Source organism: Psammomys obesus, unplaced genomic scaffold (assembly GCF_907164565.1).
Source record: "Psammomys obesus unplaced genomic scaffold, mPsaObe1.curated_primary_1811, whole genome shotgun sequence".
NCBI classification, from domain to species: Eukaryota; Metazoa; Chordata; class Mammalia; order Rodentia; family Muridae; genus Psammomys; species Psammomys obesus.
Genome location: NW_026596046.1, coordinates 1,846,683 through 1,871,712, shown reverse-complemented (window position 1 = coordinate 1,871,712; position 25,030 = coordinate 1,846,683). Strand labels below are relative to the sequence as shown.

Here is a 25,030-nt window from a genome sequence, read left to right as displayed (position 1 = left end):
TTCCTTCCTTCCTTCCTTCCTTCCTTCCTTCCTTCCTTCCTTCCTTCCTTCCTTTTCTTTCTTTCTTTTTTAAACACAAGTCCTGTTGATCAAACTTGATTCTATGTGCTTAAGCAGCAAGCACTTTGCCAACTGAGCTCTCTCCCTAGCTTCTACTGTGACATTTCAGTTCTTTGTATTTGATGTTTCCTGCTGCTTAATCTTTGGGTCAAGGATTAGAAATAGGTTATTTCATTTCCTCAGGTGTGATACTTTCTCTGTTTTTCTATGACTCAACATTTGGTTTGAATCCACTGTGCACAGATACCACACTTTGATGTCCCATTTCTTTTAAATTTACTGAAGTCATTGTTGTGGCCTAAGATATGTCAGGCCTGTTCAATGCTCAGAGGTGCTGGAAAGAAAAAAAAAATTCCTGTTGTTGGTAGACACTTTTGTAAATTCAAATTAAATCCTGTTGATGGATAGTTGGTAAGATTCCTGTGTTCCCTACACTACCTGTCTGGCTTGTCTGGACATCTCTTACAGAGAGAAGTGTTGAAGCCTGCAAGTATATTGTAGATTTCACAGCTTCCTTATTTGGAAACACATTTTTGATTGCTGCATCTTCGTGGTGGATTGAGCTTTTATCACTATGTAAATTTACATCTGTCTCTTACACTTTTATTTGTTCTAAAAGGTCGACTCTTCCCTATGGTCCTATAGTCATTTTTACGTTGCATATATTTCATTCCACTGTATCATCTTCCCTGCCTTCCTTCCCATGGATTAGCCTAACAGTTTTTGGAAAAAACTGCAAATTTGTTTAAATCATTTGAGGGTAGCTCTTTGTTTATCTCTCCTAGGGTGTTTTTGTATTTTCCTCTTACATATAGATCAAGTTTTATGGTATAATGGTATTACTATTTCTTACTGGTTCAAATATAAAAACATTATAATCTTTCTATATTTTCTCTCTTCAAGAATTTGCTCGGAGCATTCCCCCTACCCAAAGTGATTTTCCTGGTTATCAGCTCACTTAGTTTTATTTCAAACAAAACCAGTCTCCTCATCTTTCATTATTCCTGAACAGTGTCTCTAGGGACACAGTCCTGTGCTGACAGTTATTCACATTTAGCACTTGAATCACATTTGTGCAGCTGTTTCTGGTCTCTGATAAAGTCTCATGTCTTAGAATTTTGTTTTGGTTTTCCTTTTATGCTCTACTTGCTGCTTCTCTAAGATTCTCTTTTTCATTCAGTTTTCAGATGTTTGATCATGATGGGTGTTGGCTGATTTCTTTGGGCTCATCTTATGTTTTACCCAGCCTTTTTTAAAATTTATTTATTTTTTTATTAATTGCTGTTTATTCACTTTGTATCCCAGCTGTAGCCCACTCTTTTGTCCCCTCCTAATTCCACCTGCCCTCCATTGCTCTTCTCCCATGACCCTTTCCCAGTCCACGGATAGGGGACATCCTCCTCCCCTTCCATCTGACCCTAGTCTATCAGGTCTCATCAAGACTGGCTGCATTGTCTTCCTCTGTGGCCCACCCCTTCAGAGAGAAGTGATCAAAGAGCCAGCCACTGAATTCATGTCAGAGACAGTCCCTGCTCCCATTACTAGGGAACCCACTTGGATCCTGAGCTGCCATGGGCTCCATCTGTGCAGGGGTTCTAGGTTATCTCCGTGAATAGACCTTGGTTAGAGTATCAGTCTCAGAAAAGAACCCTGTGCTAAGATTTTTTGGTTCAGCTGCTCTCCTTGTGGAGCTCCTGTCCCCTCCAGGTTTTTCTGTCTCCCCCTTCTTTCATAAGAGTCCCTGCACTCTGCTCAAAGTTTGGCTATGAGTCTCAGCATCTGCTTTGATACCCTGCTGGGTAGAGTCTTTCAGAGGCCCTCAGTGGTAGGCTCCTCTCCTGTTCTCTGTTTTCTCCTTCTTCCAATGTTTCCCATTTGCCTTTCTGAGTGAGGATTGATCATCTTACCCAGGGTCCTCCTTCTTGCTTAGCTTCTTTATGTGTACAGATTTTAGTATGATTATCTTATATTTTATGTCTAATATCCACTTATAAGTGATTTTATACCATGTGTGTCTTTCTGCTTCTGGGGTACCTCCCTCAGGATGATCTTTTCTAGATCCTAAAATTTGCCTGCAAATTTCATGATTTCCTTGTTTTTTATTGCTGAGTAGTATTCCATTGTGTAAATATACCACAATTTCTGTACCCATTCCTCCACTGAGGGACATCAGTGTTGTTTCCAGGTTCTGGCTATTATGAATAAAGCTGCTATGAACATGGTTGAGCAAATGTCCTTGTAAACTTGAGCATCTTTTGGACATATCCAGAGGAGCTGTTCAGTATAGCTGGAGCTCAAGGTAGCACTATTCCTAATTGTCTGAGAAAGTGCTAGATTGATTTCCAAAGTGTATACAAGTTTATATTCCCACCAGCAGTGGAGGAGAGTTCCCCTTTCTCCACATCCTCTCTAGCATGTGTTGTCACTTGAGTTTTTTATCTTGGCCATTATGGAATGTGTAAGGTGAAATCTGTGTCATTTCAATTTCCATTTCCTTGATAGCTAAGGATGTTGAGCATTGCTTTAAGTGTTTCTCTGACATTTGATGTTACTTTATTGAGAATTCTCTGCCAAGAAATCCAAGACAACATGAAAAGTCACTCAACCTCTTAACTCTATGAATTTATATATTTTGCTAAATTTGAGAAAGTTTTAGTAGTGCTTCTTCAGATAATATTCGCTCTTCATCCTCTTTCACCTCCTTTTGTTTCTGAGACTCTCTCAACACAAATACTACTAGGTCTTTCACTTTCATCTTACATTTATCCAAAGCTTTGTTATCATTTTCTAAGGTATTTTTCTCTTTGACCTTTTAGTTTGGATTGGACATTTTCCATTTCACCTTCAAGACACCCATTCTGTAGCCCTCTCTGCCTCTGCTACGGAGCTTTGCCTTTGTGTTTTTAACCCCAGCTATTCTATTTTTTAGTTCCAATTTTCCACTTAGCTTCTCTTTTATCTACTATTTCTTGCTGAGAACTTCTCTATTCCCCTTCATTTCAGGGAAGCTCCTCATTGCTGTCTGGCACATTCTTATGGGAATGATTTTAAAAGCTACATTGGAGAATTCCAGAATTCTAGGATATACCACCTCACTTAGCATCTACCACATTTCTTTTCTCTGTAGAGTTCAGAATTTCATAGTTTTTTTGTTTGTTTGTTTTTGTTATTGTTTTTGTGTGGCTGATGAGTTTTTTAATGGAATAAGGCAGAATTTCTTCTGAGCCAAGCATTAGCTGCATGGCTCAGAAGAATCTTGGATTGATTTTCCCCTGAATGACATATTCCATGGTAGAAGAAGTTATATGAGCTTTTTATAGTCAGAAAATGAAAGTGGTAAGTCAAGGCATTTCCACATTGTTAATGACATCAGGTAGATGAGTTACAGTGAAGTAGACAAATTTCTGCTTTAGGTTCCAGATCCTGTGTGGTGACATTTTTAACATTTGAGATTGTAGACACTTGTAGAATTTAATTTTTTTCAAAGGTTTTATCTAATTGACAAAGGGGATGTTATATCCTGGATGCTTTGGGCATTATTTAGTGAGACCCTAAGTGGAGGAAGGAGGAATCAGCTTTTCTTTTCAGGTAGAGGTCTTATGCCCAGCTTCTGCTAATACCCTACAGGGTTGTGTTACTGCAGGAAGGGCAGAGAAGTCCCTGTTCTCTGAGTGTCCTCCACTGATACTGCAGATGGAGGCTTGTTACTGATGGTTTAAGACTAAGACTTTTAACCTAATTTGGCCCTTTCTAGCATCATTTTAACCATATACAGGAAAGAGCTCTCCTTTTCTTCTGCAAAAACCATCAAAGGTCAGACCTTCACTGGACCTGGGTTAATAGGGCTTGGTTTCTGCAGTTTTCTGGGGCAGTCTACTGTCTACATTTTATTTTCCTAGAGAAAATGGGGGGGGGGTCATTTTGTGTGTGTGTGTTTTTTCTTATTTTTTATTTTTATTTTTATTAATTACAGTTTATTCACTTTGTATCCTACCTGTAGCTTCCTTCCTCATCCCCTCCCAATCCCTTCCTCCCTCCCTCCCTCTTCTCCAGGGATAAAAGGCACATATCTAAACATAGTGAAACAATATACAGCAAGCCTATAGCCAACATCAAACTAAACGGAGAGAAACTTAAATCAATCCCACTGAAAACAGGGACAAGGCAAGGTTGCCCACTCTCTCCATATCCCTTCAACATAGTTCTTGAAGTCCTTGTTAGAGTAATAAGACAATTAAAGGATATCAAGGGGATACAAATTGGAAAGAAAGAAGCCAAAGTATCACTATTTTCAGATGATATAATAGTATACCTAAGTCACCCCAAAAATTCTGCCATGGAGCTCCTACAGCTAATAAATATTTTCAGCAAAGTAGCTGGATACAAAATTAACTAAAAAAAAAATTAGTAGCCCTCCTGTATACAAAAGATAAAAGGGCTGAGAAAAAATTAGGGAAAAAACACCCTTCACAATAGCCACAAAGGACATAAAGTACCTTGGTGTGACTCTAACCAAGCAAGTCAAAGACTTGTATGAAAAAAATTTCAAGTCTCTGAAGAAAGAATTAGAACAAAATATCAGAAGATGGCAAGATCTCCCATGCTCATGGCTTGGTAGGATTAACATAGTAAAAATGGCGATCTTACTAAAAGCAATCTACAGATTCAACGCATTTCCCATCAAATTACCAACACAATTCTTTACAGACCTTGAAAGAAAAATTCTCAATTTCATATGGAATAACAAGACACCCAGAATTGCTCAAACAATCCTCTACAATAAGAGAATAGGTTGTTTTGGCTTCAGCTATATCTGTGGTACAGCCCTCTGTGGAACATACTTTAGAATATGTGGGGTAAATAGAAGAAAGATATGTGAAACCATTAGTAAAGTCTGGTTCACTAGCCTTGTGTCATTCTTCATGGCACAAAGTGTTGTATATCACTCTTATGGCTTCTCTGTACTTTTCATAGTCAACTGTTCTTTAATGAGTTATATGCAGTTATTTGCTCATCTTAAAAGGACTAATGATGGGTAGGCAACTTGGGCTGCCACAGAAGACACAATAGCCTTTGAGTCTTTAAACAGACTGGTTTTGTTATTGTTGTTGTTGTTGCTGCTGCTGTTTGTTTTTCGAGTCGAAGATCAAGTTTGTAACTAGCTTGGTTACACAGTGAGAGCCTTCTCTGCTTTATAGGCAGCCCCTTCTTGACAGTATCCATAAATGAGGACTGGAGAGAAAAAAGGAGAGATGGGAATGCTTGCACATACGTGTATACTCACAAAAGAGTAGGGATTTGGGCTGGAGCCAGCTTTCTTCTCTCCTTGTTTTTCTATGGCTGTCACCTACCAGTTAGATGACTTCATCCAACCTAAACACTTGATCACCATTTGAACTTTACAGCCACCTTAGATTTTTTTTTTTTCTGTCTTGTCATAGTGCTGATATTTTTCTGGAAGCATATACTTAATGTGTTTGGAATTTAACTAATTTAACCAGATTAACATTGGTCAGTTTCTAAAAAAAAAAAAACCAAAAAACAAACAAACAAACAAAAAACATTAACATTCTGGGCCAAGTGTGGTGGCGCAAGGTTCAAATCCAGACACCTAGTGATAGAGCAGTGATTGGCTAGTGTAGACGATTTAGCAAGACCCTGTCTCAAAACAACAACTAATCAGGCTAATTACTTTCCAGTTAGTCACCAGCAAATCTCAGCATGAACTTTGTACCCTAAATTTTCAGGAAGTGCCTAGTTTGAATATGTACCAGGTCAGCCTCATTGCTGGCCAGGAAAGGAAGTGATGCCTGTAGGGAAATTTCTGCAGTATACAGCAGTCTTAGCATTTATAACATTAGTCATAATATTTTCTTTTCAACTGGCAAACTTTTTTCTTTTCTTCTTTTTTCTTTTCTTCTTTTCTTTTCTTTTCTTCCTCCCTCAGCTTAAAGCTGGTAGAATACATGATTGAAATTAAATTCTTTCACATAGAGTTCTATGGGGTAAGTGTTATAGAAATGTGAACCCTCTGAGCAGGCTCATGAGCTTAAGCCCAGCTCTTCCTCCCATAGTGTGTCCTGGCTAATTCATTCAACATTTGCAGGTCACAGAGCAAACTATCTACCAAGGCAAGAGGATAGCCTGTGCATCCTCTCGCATCTTATGAGGTAGGTGGAACTGAGGAGGCTGAGCTCACCCAAAGACTGCTTAGGAGAAGTGGGCCTGGGGGAATTCCAGTCCACAGCAAAGGAAGATTGATTAGGCTTGATTAGACTGTGCTGGAAGTTGGCTCTCTACCATTGGATGTGTGATGTTAATAAGGTGCTCTCTGGTGCATCTCAAGTTTAGTTTTTGATAATAACATCACAGAGGGAAGCCTCAGTTCACTTATGTTCTGAGGGGCTCTGAAGAACCCAGAGAGCAGTCCTTTCGGCCTGTCACATGGGACCCCCAGAGAAAGATGGCAGACCATCTACCTTTATAGAAATTCAGTATTAAGTCCAGTGTGCCAGCCAGTAAGCTCATGTGTCTCGTGCTGTGATAATGCGCTGCCTGTGCTGAGAAGCTATGAGACAGCCAAGGACTCCTCTCATTTCCCTCCTTCCGTGCTTACCTCCATGAGGACTGCGCCTGTGTCTTTTAAACTTAACCTTCTTATATTTTATTACAATTTTTACTTATCTGGGTGAGTGCACGTGTACAAATTCATGTAAAATCATGTACCACAGCACACATGAGTCAATCTTAGAACAATTTTATGTTCTCTCCTTCTACCTATAGGTCTCCAGGATCAAATTCAGTTTTTCACACTTGGTGAAAAGTACCTTTATCCTCTGACCCAGCTTGATGATTCTATATATATCATACAATATATATACATATATATCATACACATGTACATCATACATATATATGTATCATACATATATATAGTTACACAGAAAGGCGTTGGAGATTAAGACAATTTAAAAATGGCTGAAAATGAATTCTTTAAGTTACGATTACAAAATAATCACTTTGAGTGATCACTTACAAACACTTACAAACAAGTAAAAGGCACATAATTAAACACAATTAAGAGTTGGAAATACAACAAAAAAAAGCAAGCATCAAGTAAAATTAGTGGAAATGAGAAATAGTCATCAAATTAGAAAACTCAGTGTAGGCCTAGGATGCCAGGTGAGGTGCACTTCATGGAGCAGAAGCAATTTCCTGAATGAGTCAGAGGGAAGTAGGAAAGAATAGTAAAAAGCAATTGCAATGACGTGACATCAGCACTCCATGGTTTCTCTGCTCCAGGTCCTCCCAGATGCTTCCTATGTGTCAGTAGCCCTTGAGAGACAGGACCATTAATTTTAGATTAGGTCAATTGTGGAAATGCACTTAGTACATTAAAATGTACACAGTATGCCCAAGGTTACTCATAAAACAGGTCTGGAAGGCTGAATTCTCTCATAAAGAGAGACTAAGCTCCTAACTGCCTAATCAGGTGCCTAAGCAGGTGTTCCACATACCTTGGCTGGCATTGGGAAAGGAGTAATGGAAAGAATAAAGGAAAGGCATTAAAAATTGTGTTTAGAAAACTGGTAAAGGTTCAACTTTCATATACATAGACAAGTGAACATGTTTTAGAATGTATTAAGTCACATAAGGAAAGGCAGATGTTCTGGACAGTTCAGTGGAAAAGCCAAACCAGTACAGATTTACATGGCATAAAAAGATTTGGAAATGAACACTAAAATTGTTTATCTACGATGGGCAGTGAGTCAAAGCTCTACCAATTAAACTATTCCCAGAAAGCTCAGTTTATACATCTGTCAATTGCCCACAATCTGAAAACAGCTGCAAAATATCTCAAGCAGTCAACAGGGTGGAAGCAGCTAACTCCAGAGTGTGTTGTGGGGGAAGGAGAGCTTTCCACTGAAACAGTGCTTCTGTACAGAAGACAGGATCCACAAGAGTTGCTGAGAATTTAATAATATCAGTATGAAGCATAAATCCTCAGGTTCAGGATATGTGAGTCTGAGGAGGGATGTGTAATAAGAAAGCAGTCAAAGAAATGCTGAGCAAATAAAGCTGCAGAATCCTGAAGCCAAAAGAGGTTCTGTAAAAAGATAGAGGAAAAAATGGATAACTGAATGAGGGAGGAATGGCAATTAGACAGACTCAGAGCTTTTAAAGGCAACAATAGGAGCCCCAAATTGTCATAATACTTTTAAACTTTAAAAGAAGATAATTATCAACCTAGAATTCTGTCCCAAGATAAACCATGCTTTATACTGAGGGTAAAATTTACTATGCAGGATGCATACTGGCTTAAAAGAAATGACCAGAAAATAAATTTAGGAATAAGGTATGAAAAGAGTGGGCAAAGTAAGTAGTTTAAAAACCCAGGTAAATGGGTGTTTGTGTGTGTGTGTGGGGGGGGGGCGTAGCTTATTATAAACAAGGTTGACTATATAAGATAAGAAAGCTAAATCTAATATTAAAAACAGAGGGTGGAAAAGTAGCTCAGAGATAGAATGTCTTCTTACAAGTTTGTGGCCTCAAAACCACCAGCAGCCAAAAAAACCAGAGGTGGAATCAAACTATTGGAAAAGAGTGGTGTGAGAAGCAGTGTGTATACAGTGCATGGAGTAAAATGCTCATCTAGCTGCCCAGAAAGACCATAGGAACATCAGGTTTAGTAAAGTACTCAACTTTAAAACGATTGACTACAACCAGAAGATACATGGGTTGTATATTCATCCTCAAGACAGGTAGTGAGAAGGACAGGAACAAGGAAAATGCAAGAGGATGCAGAAAGGAGGGAATACAGTGAGCAAATGAGTGGAGAAGCCAGTCAAATCATTGGATGGTAGAAACAGACCATCTCAGCTAATCAGTTTAAACTATATAGATTAGTCAGATGGTTAAAACAAACAAACAAGAAAAAATACCAGACATCTCTCAGCAATAACTAAAGAAGAAAGATATGTAAGCTGTTCAGTGAGAACTAAACTCATGTGCTCAAGAGGTGAAAGCAAAGGCAGACAAGATGCACTATGAAAAGCAAAGAGCCAAAGAGCTAAATACCCAAATAGACATTATAAACCCTTAACAAGTTTGTTTTGCATGCAAAAATGTGGAAATATGTATCTTTCAATACTGAGATTAGAAATTGTTTAATGGGAAAATTTGTGACTTAAATACCAATATCAAGAAGGTATTAATAGTATTTAAAGACAAATAAGGAATAATAAAGACTAGAAATTCATTAAATAAGAAGATAGAATAGACATCGATAATACTGACTTTTGAAAAGAACTAATTGATATACCTTGAGAAATAATTTCAAAAGTAACAAAGGTGTTGCATGTGGTCCCTAGTGTTTGAGTTTGTTGTAGACAGACATTTAAAACATACTGACAACACTGTAGATAGATTTGTGTCAATAGATTTAGAAAATTTAGAATATGACCTTATAAAAGTACAAATATGGATCAAAATCAACTTAGCTTTAACTATATATAAAGAATTAGTTCTTTTATGCTACCTTGGGCTGAATCCATGTCCTGCAGAGTTTACACTTTAGGCAAACACTCTACCACTGAGCTGGATCTCCAGCCTATATTTTATTTTTAGAAAAATTTTGCAATTGTCCTCTCTTGACACCCACCCAGTCACATGCACAGCACCCAGCTCATGTTATCCATCCACCAGTGTAATCCCTATGCTATAACTCGTGGACCTACACTGACATTTCATTACCATCCAGTCAGTAGTGTACCTTACTGTTCGCTCTTGGAGCTGTACATTCTATGCATCCAGATAAATAGCCAGTGTCTTCCATTATCCTACGGAGTACATTTAAGACAGTATGGGGCCCACCTTTCACTGGGAGACTGGCAAGTGTAAAGTGTTATAAAGCACTGTTGGAATTTGTTAAAATCAGTGTTAGTGTTGATGCTATGTTATCTTGTTTTTTTTTTTTAATTCTTTATTACACTTTATTCACTTTGTATCCTCCCTGTGGTTCCCTCCCTCCTCCTGTCCCAATCCCTCCCTTCCTCTACCCTCTGCATGCATGCCCCTCCCCAAGTCCACTGATAGGGGAGGTTTTCTTTTCCTTCCTTCTGATCCTAGTCAATTAGGTCTCATCAGGAGTGGCTGTGTTGTCTTCTTCTGTGTCCTGGTAATGCTGCTTTCCCCTCAGGGGGAGGTAATTAAAGAGCAGGTCAATCAGTTCATGTCAGAGACAGTCCCTGTTCCTGTTAACAATGGAACCGACTTGGATACTGAACTGCCATGGGCTACATCTGTACAGGGGTCTTAATTATCTCCATGCATGGTCCTTGGTTGGAGTATCATTCTCAGGAAAGACCCCTGTGCTCAGATTTTGGTTTTGTTGCTCTTCTTGTGGAGTTCCTGTTCTCTCCATATCTTACTGTTTCCCACTTCTTTCTTAAGATTCCCTGCACTCTGCCCAATGGTTGGCCATAAGTCTCAGCATCTGCATTGATAGTCTGCAGGGCAGAGCCTTTCAGAGGTCCTCTGTATTATTTTGTAATCAGTCCTGATGTTCATTTTACTGTAATTAACAGGGGAGATGTTGAGAACAAAAGCAATGTGACACCCTAAATAACACCTGCCCAACTTCACTGGCTGTCTTGAGTAAAAATACTGAACTGTGTATTTAACAGTCTGGTAGGCTAGCCTTATGCCATCATCAGCTGTTTCAGTGAATACCACAATTCATCTGTGTAAAAGTTGTGGCTGATTATCTGGCTCTTAGGTACAGGTGCAACCAGGGCTATTTGAAATGGTTTGTTCCAGACTTTTTGCTGTCAACAACTTTGATGACCTCTAGATGACACTACAGCCTTGGCTAGAGAGGACAAAAGAGAAAGCACACTCCTCACTCCAGGACAGACTGTATGTGATTAGTACTAAGTCAGGTCATGACTGCCCCCAGACACAATTGTCAGTGACAGTGGTCTGCGCTAAAAAGCAAGACCGTAATTGCCCCCACCCCCAATTATGGGCTTTGATTTGTCCAAATACTTTCTTGGACCACCTAAGAAGGCTTCCCAGGCTCTGGTGTCCTATAAAAGGCGGCATTTGTGTTGCCTTCTCTACAGTGCAGGCTCGGCTGGCAATTTGAAGAAGCACCAGAGGCAGAGAGTGGCTGGGACTGTGTGACAGCTGAAGCAGCAGTAGAACAGTGTTTTGGCCTGGCTGAAACAGCAGCTGACCCACACTGAAACATAGCCTTCTCTGGCAGATGGTTGTCTAGCAATCAATCCTGCCTGGACATCCCATGCCCTAGTCATCCAGACTGTACCTGGGGCTTGAGCAACCCTCAAGCTGCCCTTGCTCCTGAGTATAGATAGATACCTCATCTCTCACCCTAGATTCCAAGAGCAGTCTCTGAGGAGGGAGACACCTGACTTTTCTTAGCAGTGGCCACTGGGGTGAAAAAGGTTCCTGAGAGGGGAAGAATCAGCAGAGCAGTTCAAGCATGCCTCATACAGGAAGAAGAAGGGGACAAAAAGGACCACTTGAGTGGTAGCAGAGAGATGAGATTAAAGGAGAAAAGTCTCTAGGGAGCCAGAGAAGAGAACCTGTATGTGATGGTAGTCAAAGGAGTTCCAGGACATCACTAAACCTTCAGGCCCTGGTCTCAGAGTCCCACCTGACAACTTTAAAACTGGCTAAATTCTAAGGGCTTGATATGTAGGCTCCAGAAAGAGCCTCGAAAATTTGAACCCTCAGCCAGCTGACTGGCAACGTATTCAGTGGCTAAGAATGCCTTCTGTGTCTGAACAATTCATTCTCTCCCTCCAACCCTGGCCCTTTCTAGAAAGTCAGAATTAAAACCATACGGTATGCAACCATTTGCACATTGGCTTTTTTTCCCTCCTTAGTAACATGTATCTTTGATATATCCATGTTTTCTCATGGCTTGGTATCTTGTTTTACTTTGGCACTGAATCACCTTCCATATTTTGGATTTTCCACAGTTTATCCACTTGCCTACTGAAGAGCATATCCATTCTTTCCAAACTTTGGCAACTGTGAGTAAAGCTGATCTCAACAGTTGCATAATTTTATAGGTGCAAGTTTTCCACTCCTTTGGGCAGTAAATTCCAGGAGGCAGTTGTTATTTTTATTGATAACAGTATGTTTAGTTAGGTAAGAAACTGCCAAGCTCTTCCAAAGTAACTTACTGTTCTGTATTCCCACCAGCAAAGACTGGAGTTGAGGGGGAGGTCTGTTCAATACCTCCACATCGTTATGAACTTTTGCTGTTGTCAACCTTCTGGGTTGTGGCCATTCTGGTAGGTGTGTAGTGGTGTCTCACTGCTTAATTTGCATTTTCTAGATTATACTGAAGGGAACATTTTTCATGTGCTCATTGCTATTTTTCTCTTTGGTGATATGTCTTTTAAACTGTCTGGCTCATCTTTGCAGTGTTTTCTTACTGTTGAAGTTTAAGTGCTCTGTGTATGGCTTGGTAACTCGTTCTATTCAATTATATCTTCACAGATATTGTCTCAGACTAATTTACCTTCTTATCCTTTAATCAATCTGCTTTAAAAAAATAATTACAAAACTAGGTGTGGTAGCACATGCCTATAATCCCAGCACTCAGGGAGGCAGAGGAAGGTGGATCTCTATGAGTTTCAGGCCAGCCTGGTCTATCAAGTGAGGCAAGGACAGCCAAGGCTACACAGAGAAACCCTGTCTCATAAAACAAACAAACAAATAAAAATAACAATTACAGAAAAATTTTACTTCATATAAAATAACACAAACATAAATGCTTAATTTTTAATTAAAATATTTTCCCCATTAAATCTAATTGTACTTTTGAAGGTAAGAGCTCGTTGATTATCCAAGGTTTTTTTTTTTTTTTTTCACATTCAGGATATTTCTTTTTCAGGTTCCAAGTGCTGGGATTACCAGAACACACACACACACACACACACACACACACACACACACACACACACACATGCTCACACAGAGAGAGACACACACATAGTAGCTGGTGCCATTGGCTGTTTCTGGCATTTCCTGGAGGGCTATGAAAATTTTCCTTGAATAGTCAGTGACTATGGTATGTGGAACAGAATAAAACTTTTACTTGCCACCATGTAAAAAAAAATTGTTTAAAACCACATAATTTTAAATAATAAGTTGTGGGGAGGGAGACGAGAACAAGGGATCATATGTGAGGAGAGTGGAGAGCAGAGGTTTGAGGTCTGGAAAGAAAAGAAAAGTCTAAGGAAGGAGCATCACTGAGACAAGCTGGAAACCTGCAACAGGGCAGGTTACTGGGAGCATATGGTGATGTCTCTAGCTAAGCCTCCTGGCAGCAGAAATAAAGAGACTTGAGGAGGCCACCTTTGAGCCAGGCAGAACTTATAGTGGTGGGAGGGGAGCAACAATCCACCTGCAAAACCTTCAAACCAAAGTTTACCATACCTACAAGATAGGCAGAGATAAAGATAGATTAGAGACTGATGGAATGGCCAAACAATGCCTGGCCCCACTGACACCCACCCTATGGGAGAGAGCCAGCCCTTGACACTATTAATGATACTCTGTGTTTACAGAGAGGAGCCTAAACTAACTTAACCATTCTCTGAAAGCTTCCCCGCCCCTGCCCCTGCCACAGCAGCTGATTGAATCAGATGCTGAGACTCATAGCCAATCATCAAGTAGAGCTCCGGAGTCCTGTGGAAGAGTGGGAGGGAAGGACAGAAGGACCTAGAGGAGACAGGAATGCTGCAAGAAGACCAGCAGAGTCAATTAACCTAGACTCATGGACCTTACAGAGAGGGAGACACCAACCAATGAGCATAAATAGGCTGGACCTAGGCCCCATACACATAAGTAATGATGGGCAGTTTGATATTCATGTGGGTTCCCTAGTAAGTTGGGTAGGAGCTGTCTATGATGTGAACTCTGTTGCATGCTTTCCAGCTTTCCATCACTTTGCCCTAGCCGGGCTGCCTTGCCTGGGTCGTGGATGAGGAAGAGCTCAGTAACAATGTGACTTTATGTGTTGCGGTAGGTTGATGTGGGGAGGTTTTTTTCTGAAGACAAGGGGTGGGGAGAGAAGATGGTAAGAGGGAAGAGGTGAGAGGAGGGAGAGGACTACAATTAGGATATGAAGTAAATACATAAATTTTAAAAAATTAAAAAATATGAAAAGGAAATGCATAAAAGCCTAGAAGAGAATGAGCTATCATTGTTCATTGACTGTATTTTTTCCAGAGAGTCTATCTAAACAAAATATATTAGAAGGTGAAAAAAATAATAAAAATATGGAATATGTTTCCATTTTCTTACAACAGACAATTAGAAAATGTGGCATGACGCTTTTCATGGCCAGCATCTGTCAGTGTTAAACATGATCAATGTATACTGAAGAAGGCCTTTCTAAATGTCTAGTTACATCAGTGTGTGCCCGGAAAACACAATGCCACAAAGACAGCATTTTTCCCAAACAAAATTTAATGTTACTACAACTAAAGTCCCAGCAGGATCTGTATGTGATTGGACAGATAGATCTTAAAATTTATAATGTGGAGCAAAGAGAATGGACCTGTTTGTAGGGCATGTCCTGCTATGCATAAACACTTTTTCATGCTAATCATATTCAGCTGGACTCAGTCAGAAACATACAGACACATTGTTGATACTGGATTGATTGTATATCCTGTGCTACTTAGAACCAATTAATGTTAAATCCAGTTATAATTATCCCAGAAGCACACCTGGTATTACATTGACTATAATATGCTGTGGAATAAAGGGATACTCCAAAGTAAATTACACAGAGTATTACGGAGGTTATAAACATAAGAAGATCACTGGAGTGAAATAAATGATGTTCCCATAATCTCCCATAGCTACTTCATTCCATTTCTCCGGAGCAAGGGTCATCCAACCCCATTCACTTAAAAGGAATCCCCAAACAGTACAACTTCTATTATTTTTTAACTTCATGCTGTATAGTAAGTTATTCACCCTGTATAGCTGTTACTTTGCATCTTCTGATCTATTCCCTACCCATGTCCTTCCCTTCTGAAATCCCTCTGTCCTTTATAGACACATTTTTATTCTCTTTCTTGAGTGTACTGTTCTGGAAGTTTCCTTCCTGGGTTTCAGCCATACCTCCCAAGACATTGGTTCTTAACCTGGGGGCCATAACCCTTTGGAGGTTGAATGACCCTTTGGCAGGGGTCACCTTAGATCATCAGAAAACTCAGATATTTAAATTATAATCCATAACAGTAGCAAAGTTATAGTTATGAAGTAGCAACAAAAATATTTTTATGGTTAGGGATCACCATAACACGTGGAACTATATTAAATGGTCATAGCATTAGGAAGGAGGCGAACCACTGCCCTAAGATCTCTGGTTGGTAGAAATGACTGTGAGATTTTGATATTTAAATTTTTGTGGCCATGCCACGTGATAGGCTGCATGGATGGCTGATTGCAGATCCTCCACATTTAGAATACAAAAATAGAACTAAAACAGAATTATCTACACTAGATATATAGATCTGGCACAAATATGTAAAACTCATTTAATGCAATTTGTCTGTTTTAAGGAAATGTGAGTTTGGACCTATTTTATATCATGAAAGCTTAACATGTTATTGGCAACTACTTTTTGTCTCTTTTTGTGAAATTTGAAACAAATTATGCCTTAAATTCACTGTGTTCTAAGACAGATGCGTTGCCTCTTCTGACTTTTTTCTTTTTTGTGGTTGTTGTTGTTTTTAGATAAATCATATTTTCATCTTTTTTGAGTGGGGGGGTTACTCGGAGCTCAGAGGGAATGGGCTGATTTCTCATGAGACCTCATTTATCAGGAGTCATTCTTAACCCACATGATGGATACATATCTGTGTCTACATTACCCTGTATGTAGCAGTACAGTGCACCTGGATATCTTTTAAAGTTTTTTCATTAGTTCATGGATTCAGTTTCATTCTGGTGAATTCTCTTTCTTAATGTTTATTTTTTGTATTAATTACAGTTTATTTACTTTGCATCCCAGCTGTATCCCCCTTCCTCATTCCCTCTCAATCCCACCCTCTCTAAGTCCACTGATAGGGGAGGTCCTCCTCCCCTTCCATCTGATCCTACCTTATCAGGTCTCATCAGGACTGGCTGCACTGTTCTCCTCTGTGGTCTGGCAAGGCTGCTCCTCCCTCAGGGGTGAGGAGGTCAAAGAGCCAGCCACTGAGTTCATGTCAGAGGCAGTCCTAGTTCCCCTTACTATGGAAACCACTTGGATACCGAGCTGCCATGGGCTCCATCCGAGCAGGGGTTCTAGGTTATATCCATGCATGGTCCTTGGTTGGAAAATTAGTCTCAGACAAGACCCCTGTGCCCAGATATATTTGGACCTTGTAGAGCTCCTGTCCTTGCCTCCAAGGTGTTAGTCTTGCCAAGCCTCCTAGAGATTGGCTGCCCATTGTTTTGCTCAGGCCAGTGACTCTTCCTCTATGGATGGCATGGTCACTTTTCGACTTGCTGGCATGGACTGGTCTCTTATGTTCTGCAGCAGATATCAGTGATATGGAGAGTGCTGAAGTGGCTGGGACAAGATTCACTTTGATGCGGAACCAGGCACTCCTGTCAGAGCTGAGGGGGAGATCACAAGAGAGATCATAAGTCCTGTTCTTTATTGTCTAGATGAGTGCTAAAGATTCTCCTTTCTTATGTGTTCACTGGCTCTGAAAACAGAATATGAAATCCCATTCGCACCTTCAATTTGTTTCCAAGACTCTTTTCACACATAACTGCTTGGGACTAGATATACCATAGGATCCAGCTTCCCAAAGCCTCCATGTTCCAGATTACCCTGGGTGCATATGCCATTATGTCTTCTGCCAGGGACATGGATACTTTTATTTTTATCAGTAGAGCTCTGCCCAACTCACCTGACCATCACAAAATAGAGAACCCAAATCTGAATATTTCAGTTACATTTCCCCCATTGTCCTTTCTGTAGTTTGGGTGAGTATGGGGCTCAGAGCTCTCCTTATAAGTGCAGGCTTATGTCCTCCTTGGATGGTGGAAAGTTGAGGCAGCCTGAAAAGGCAGCTCTTGATAGGATAATGGGACTGTATCTGATATCCTCAAGAACTAGTCACATGTGTTATATCTTTCAGCCACTGAGGGAAAAAAAAGGTAGATTTCATTTATTAATCAAACTAAAAATTTCAGATACATACAAAAGAGTAAAGTGGAACCCTCTTGACCAGTGATTCTCAACCTGTGGGTCATGACCCCATTGGTAACTCTAGCTCTGATAATATTTATGTTACTATTCATCATAATGGGAACAAAATTACAGTCATAAACTAGCAATGGAAATAATTTTATGGTTGGGGTTTATCATAACATACGGAACTGTATTAAAGGGTCATAGCATTTGAAAGGCCGTGAACCACTGTTCTAGACTGTCCTGCCCTGGCCTCCAGTGTTATCAGTATTTACAGCTTTGAGGCTGAAGATTCCTGCACAGGAGCTGCTGTGTTCTAGTATCTGTGGGGGCAGCTCTAGGAGCACAAGGCTGGGCTGATTCAGAGCCACTGGGGTCCAGGACTGGCTTTGGACACTTGAGTTTCTGAGGAAGAGCTATTTTTAAACTCAGTGCTTTACAACAGGCTCTTTTCTTTTTAAACCTGTCTTTTATCTAGCGAGAATGTTCAGAACAGATAAAGTGGTATTAGCACAAATCCCTTGCACAAGTTTACTTTTGTATCATTTATTGATGAAATCAATTTGCCTGTGGGACAGAACCAGGAAATTGCTGCCTTGAGCACCGGAGTCTGTTTGGATAACAGCTGCAGTGTTACAGCCCAGTCCATCTCAATGCCCTGTTTATATGAACAACATTCAGAAGTCATGGAGTCACCCATGTTTGCTGTTGCTAATGGCAACAGTGTTTTATCTTGTAGACCATTTCTAGCAACCCATTTCACTTGTGGTCTTGAAAACTCTTCAATTAAATTGATCTAAATGCTTGAAGGAAAAGCTTTTAGGAACTGCTTTTTCTCATAATTGAATCATGGATCTAAGAGATGCCCATAATGGTATTTGTTATAAATATAAACATCAGTCAGAAGAAAAACCCAAACTTAAAATATACAAAAGTTCTTGGCTTCAGTACACCTCTGACACTTTCTGTGGATGTTTTGGGTCATCAACCTTGGTAGGGACCCAGGCTCACTGTGAGAAACTGTAGGCACAAGCATGAACTTCTTAAAAGGGCAATGCTGAATTGAAGTCTTATGTGGTGACTCATGTGTAAGAGATTCGAACGTGTGTGCTTTGAGGGGAAGAGAAAATCCTGTTAAACTTTTCACCCAGAAATGAGGAAAATAAGCCATATGAATACAATGGTTGTCTTTGAAGAGCTAAAACTTCAGATCCAGTCATTTGAGTGTAGGTTGACTTTTATCTCCATTTTCATATACAATAAAAAGAAAATAAAACATTTTGTGACATTCTGAAGTGTGTCTGCAGAATCTCAAGATTCCAGAGAACCGGTTAGAAAGTCACATACTTTCCTTAGTCACTGTGATGCCAGCTATTTCCTTCCATGCCCTATTTATAATGTGGCTTACTGACAGTCATGTACAGATGTACACAAATGTGTTTCCATCCTGGGAGATTCGGTGTAAGTAGGTAGATATGTCTATTACTGTCCCAGTCCATCCATGATAAATGTGTCCCTCCTTCCTTTTAAACTTCATCATATTTTTGTTTCATATTCAAGTCTTGACATCCTTGTACATTTTCCCTTTGAAATTTATTTTTTCTTGATGTAATATTAAAAAAAAAAAACATAATGAGAAATCCTTTTAGTACACCCCACAGAGAGCAGTGGGCGTGGCAGTAACAGAACTGCCTCTTAGGAGATCTTTAAAATGTGCCTTTAATCAGATCTGTGATGTTGGCCAGGTGTGGTATGCATAGCTGCAGTTTCCTCACTTGGAAGACTGAGGCAGGAGGATTCAAAATGCCTGGCTAGGCTAGACTACACAGCAAGACACTGCCTGTGTTCCAAAACACACTTTTTTTTCCTTGTCTGATTCCCATCTCTTGCCAATCCAGAATATATCTCTCCGGTGTGGCTTCAGCTTTTCTAGGTGTCTACATAGCTCATCATAGTGACTCTGTTCTCCCTTCCCAGTTGAGTATAAAAATATTCTCTCTCTCTCTCTCTCTCTCTCTCTCTCTCTCTCTCTCTCTTTCCCTCCTTCACCCTTTCCCTCTTTTTCTCCCTCCCCCCTCTACCTTTCCGTTTTTGAACCCCTCTCCCTCTTCCTCCCTCCCTCCCTTACTTTCTGTCTTTCTCAGCTTTTACCCTCTTTTTCCCTAAAGCTCCCCAAGGACAGTGAGTGGGACTGTAGCTCTCTGTGGCCTTCATGTAAGTATTTCTCTCTGCCTTCACACTTGAATGGTTTCCTTCTGCTTAGACAATTCCTTTGTGTGGTTTCCTGTTCTTGCCCTCCCTCTCTGTCTATTGCCTTCCAGTGGAGCTCCTATCAATGACGTGGGCTCTGCTGGCCTTGTCCTTTGTGGCATCAGTCATTTTTGTTCTACATGTCATCATTGATGCTTACCAGCAGAACCTCCCACCGTGTATTGAAAATTATTTCAACCTCAACTTTAATTACTATGTTGCTCTTTGTTTTTTCAACTATAATATATTCTTTAATTTGGGGAGGACATTACTTTTTTAAAGAATTAACTTTTCATCCATAGTTTTCCTTTTTAAATTTCTTTTATTTTTAAGTGTTTTAAAATATTTGCCAGTGATTGTGTGGCTCCCAGTGAACATGGATCATCACTGGTGTCTTGTGATTCAGACCTTTCCACTGAGAAACCTAGGGCATACAACAGGCTGTCTAAGGTGCTACATGGGCAGCCCCAGCTGGGGGCCTTGGTTGTCAAGGTGAGGGAGCTTTGCTGTGTGCAGCTAGAACTTTGAGTGGATGCTATTTATTTATTGATGCTATTTATTGAGTGGTTTTCTATTTATTTATTTAGAAACTGTGTAGGTCACATAAGGCATCCAGTGTCTTTCTTTATCACTATCCACTTATGTCCCGTGACAGTTCTCTCTCTGAGGTGGGAGCTCACTGCTTTCCCTAGGCTGTCTGGCAGAGCTTTGGGGATCTATCTGTCTCTGCCCACCAGTGCTATAGGTACAGGTGTGAAGTGCCATGCCTGACATTTTGTGAGGGTGCTGGGGTCTTCACCCAAGGAGTTATCTTCCCGTTCCTGCTATTGTTTTCTTGGGGCTGCTTATTTTTCTTTACATAAAAGGTAGAGTTTTAAGGATACAAAGAATTTCCATTATTCTGATATGGGAACAAGAAAATGACTATCATCAAGCAAGGTTTGTTCTGTTTAGTTCTGTTTAAAAATCTCTGAAAGCAAGACATAAAGCACCCTGGGAAGAGCAGGGGCAAAGCTCTGTGTTGGATATGAGGCAGAAGGCACAGAAGTGGGAGAAGGTGGGCAGTGGTCTTTCCTTTGATTTCCCTTGGGTTCGTCAGCCCTAAAGGACAAATGGGTTTTCCATTGACTGTCATAAATAATACAGCAGATTCTATCAGTAAGGAACAATTTCCACTGGGCAGCACTGGGGTGAGAGGGCCCAGAATATGAAGTCTGATATACTTGGTAGTAGTAGTGTGGTCCCTTTGGTTCAGTTAGATTTGAAAGGGGTTCTTGAAGCTTGGTGTGTTCTTACCTTCTGTCAAACTGACACAAACTAGAATTGCCTCACAGAAGAGGAAGTGTCAATTGAGGAAGTTCCTCCATCAAACTGGCCTGTGAACATATCTCTGTGACATTTTTCTTGACTAATGATTGATGTGTGAGGTCCAAACCCAATGTGGGCTACGCTACCTCTTCTGGCTAGTGTCATGTCAACTTGACACAATCTATTCATCAGAAAGGAGGAAATCTCAATTGAGAAAATGCCTCTATAAGCATGCTGTAGGTAAACCTGTATGGCATTGTATTAATTAGTGGTTGATGGCGTGGGGGAGCTTATTGGCTGGGGCCACCCCTGGGCTGGAGGTGCTGGGTTCTATAAGAGAGAAGGCCAAGCAGGCCAGCTGGAGCAAGACAGTAAGCAGCACTTCTTCACAGGCTCTGTATTAGTTCTAGCCTCCAGGTTCCTGCCCTATGTGAGTTCCTGCCCTCACTGCTTTTGATGGTGAGATACTGTTTGCAACTATGAGTCAAATAAATCATTTCCCAAGTTGCTTTTGGTCATAGCGTTTCAGGAACCTGACTAAGACATGACCCTTGGGCAGGTGGCTGTATAAGATAACAAGCTGAGCTAGCCATGGGAAGCAAGCTAATAAGCAGCATTACTCCATGGCCTCTGCTTTGATTTCCGTGTTCAAATTCCTGCCTAAGTTGCTGTTGGTCATGGTGTTGACCATAGCAACAGTAAGCCAACTAGGACTCTGGGTCACTTTCTCTAGGGAGCTGCCTGATCAAAGACTCTGCAGGTCTCAAATCTCAACACATCAGAATGTAGAAAACTTAAGAGATGTTTAGCACAAACTGTTAGTTTCCACCATTATTCTATCTTTCTGGTGTGTATGTGTTTCCTTTATTCCAATCATAACTCCTGTGTTAGGATATATAAACATAGGGGAGAAAGCTAGTGTGCATTCATGTAAAACACTTAATTTGCCATCCACCCAACTGCCCTTATTAGCACTGTTGTCTGGAATCTCTGGGGCCCTGCTGGTACCTAGATCCTGCAGCTATAATTTTAGTCATTCAAAAACCATTTGTTAACACTAGTCAAGTGTGAGCCCCATTCCAGGGTTTCGGTAACACAGGTTAAGTGTCTGCTCAAAGAGGTCTCCTATAGGTATGGCACACTTCTCATCTCTTATTTTTAGGTTACATGTTGGTTAGGAGCTTTGTATTATATACCTAATGGAAGGCATCTGTGCTGGTTAGTCAACTATCAACTTGACACAACCTACACTAACCCAGGAAGAGAGTCTTAATGATGAATTGTTTAGAACATGTTGGCCTGTGACCATTTTTGTGGATGATGGTAAGGATGTCTTGACTGCTAATTGATTTATGAAGGCCCAGCCTAATTGTTGGCAGCACCATTCCTCAGGCAAGTATTGTGTAGCAATTTTCTCTGAAATAAAACCTTAGAGGGAAGCTCCTTAAGACACAAGGTGTTCTAATCCTCAACATTCCATCCTTCAAGAAAGCTGTTGGGCTTAGGAAGTAAGATTCAAGGGCCTTAGGAAGTCCCTAAAACTGACTAGCTATAACAGGTCATTACTTCCTCAAGCTGTAAGGACTGCAAACTAGGCTGCCTGGAAGAGGCTCAAACCAGCCGAACTGCCTGGAACAGGTAAGAGATCAGCCCAGCTACCTGGAAGGAGCAGAGATAATCTGAGCTGCCTGGAATAGGTAAAGACTAGCCAAGGAGCCTGGAAAAGTGTCTGACCAAGTGAGCTAGCTGAGAAGGACACTTTCAAAACTGTTCAGCTTCCTGCAGATTATACAATGTGCTCCATGTTTCCAGCTTTTCTGAGATGCCATGGATTCTGGTGCAAATATCTTCAGTCACTTCTGCCCCTCGCCCATATTCCTGTAAATAGCCCCCAATAAAACTTACTCAAGTTGAACTTTGGTGTTATTCTTACTTTGTTCTGTCCTTGGTCCCTTATTTAGGATGAGCAGAGATTTGGCCATGTCTACTCAAGAATAATATTACCCAATGGCCGAGAGTCTTGAACAGGGTAAGAGAGAAGAAAGCTAGCTGAGAAAGAGAGAACAAATAGGGGTGTTATGTGTTTATTCTCTCTGCTTTTGACTGTGCATGCAATACCGTAAGTTTTTGCCTCCACTTTCCTATAACCTTGAATTGTGAGCCAAATATATGTTTATTCTCTAAGATGCTTTCTGTCACAGCAACAGAAAGGAAACTCTGGAGTCACAATTCATATGAAATGGGCTTGGACACTGGCCCCTTCCTGAGAAGACCTTCCAGGTGTGCTGCATTGACTTTTCCAGGCAGGTGTGATATTGTCCAGCCACAAGCAGGACCCCTTCAAAATGCTGCTACCCTTCTGACCCATAGAACAACTCCTCTAAGGACACTGAGGAATTCACTGCCTGGAGGTGCTGCCTCATGAATTCTTTTCCTATTTCTAGTGCTGATGAACGGTTTGATGCCACCTTCCACACCAATGTCTTGGTGAATGCATCTGGGCATTGCCAATACCTCCCGCCAGGTAAGACCTACTCCCTGGCCTCCATCCAGTAAGAGCATTTAAGCAAGTATATGCCTCAGTCCCAGGGCCTGCCCTCCTGAGGGGAGCATTGGTTCTATGTTGTCTTCCCACTCTCCCCTCCCTTCCCATCAGAACTCTCACCTGTCTCCTCAGCTTACTCTGAGTGTCATCACTGTTTGATATTGAGGTCACATTTCAGAGAATCTTTGCCAGAGTCTGTCATATGTTCTTATTAATGTTAATTCGCAGTCTAGTCTCCTTTGCTGAGTAATTTCTGACTTTCCTTTCTGCCATAAACATGATAGACAGGCCCTTTCTCTTTCATCTCTTCCCATTTGGCACAGTAACTTGGCAGGTACCCCAGTTCTGAAAAGATGGTGGACATTCTGGGTTTATATCTTGGGTTCACACACTCAAGATTGCTCATAAGTTAGATGCAAGACCTAGTGCTCTCTCAAGGGAGCACTCACTGCTGACTTTTCATCAACTGGTTTCTTTTCCTCTCCTTACCATCCTACTAGCTGATTGTCTCCCAGCCTGTCATTACTGTGGGGCTCACAGGATCCCAGGGTGCTCATTGCACAACCCACAGCCTGGGATTGTTGCTTTGTGCCCTTTGAAACATTCAAGGTGTGTTTTAGCACATGGGTATTATTTTTTTTTCATTTTTACATTTAAAAGATTTGTTAACATTTTCAAGAATTATCTTCCTCCTTGTAACTGCTAATAACAAATCTGTAACCCACTGCCACACTGTTGCCACTGCACTCATAACACACCAGCACATTTACCCACTTATGCAACCCTTGAAAGTCCAGCTCCTCACAATTACACACATATGCCGACCACACCCTTTTCTAGCATCCAGCTTCTCCTTGTCTCAGTGCACACAGCAAAGCTGGCTTTGCCTGTTGTTTACAGTGCTCTTCCTGTTAGCAGATGATAAGAATTCTATAGACAGAATATGTGTTTGCTCACCTTACAGTCCATCACTTCTCAACTGCAGGTGGCTGTGTGTCAATAAATGAATGAATAAGTGATTGAATCTAACAGAGATAGATCCCTCTCACTGATGTTTATATTGATTAAAGAAGTGTTGCTTCTTAGGCTTTCTGATTTAAAGCATCTGCTTGCCTACTCCAGCCCTTCCTCTTCACTGAAAGCAATGGGCTGAGTGTTGCCTTCCAGCGCACTTTGAATGGAGTGACTGGTGGTTGTGAGCCACCATGGGAGTGCTGGGAATTGAACCTAGATCTTTTAGAAAAGCAGCCTGTCTTCTTAACCATCTCTTCAGCTCCCTTCATGTGTTTATTTTTAAGAGGTATATGGGGGTAGATTTTACATATTATACACTTGGAGCGAGAGGATCACCATGATGTCCCCATCATCCCTTACCTGGTCGCAATTAATTGATCTTGTTGCAAGCCTCAGACAACCTTTGAATCCTTTCTTTCTCCTTCTCGGATCTTTTCATAGACTTGGAATCGAATACAGTTTTCTAGCTATATTTAGCTTAGGAGAATTCAGCCCACTAATGGTAAGAGAACACCAGTAGTGACCTTCAGGTTCCTGTAATCACCTGGAATAATTCTGTAAGTCATAACACACACACACACACACACACACACACACACACACACACACACACA

General features: G+C 40.7%; 1 protein-coding gene across 2 annotated transcripts in view; it reads left to right on the top strand.

The window, feature by feature from the left end:
• Positions 1 to 25,030, top strand: part of LOC129688454 (neuronal acetylcholine receptor subunit alpha-7) — a 125,849-nt gene that overhangs the window by 89,010 nt on the left and 11,809 nt on the right. For both annotated transcript variants that reach the window (XM_055623291.1, XM_055623292.1), the window contains one exon: positions 23,302 to 23,381. In XM_055623291.1, the coding sequence (XP_055479266.1) occupies positions 23,302 to 23,381 (80 nt within the window). The remainder of the gene's footprint in view (positions 1 to 23,301; positions 23,382 to 25,030) is intronic.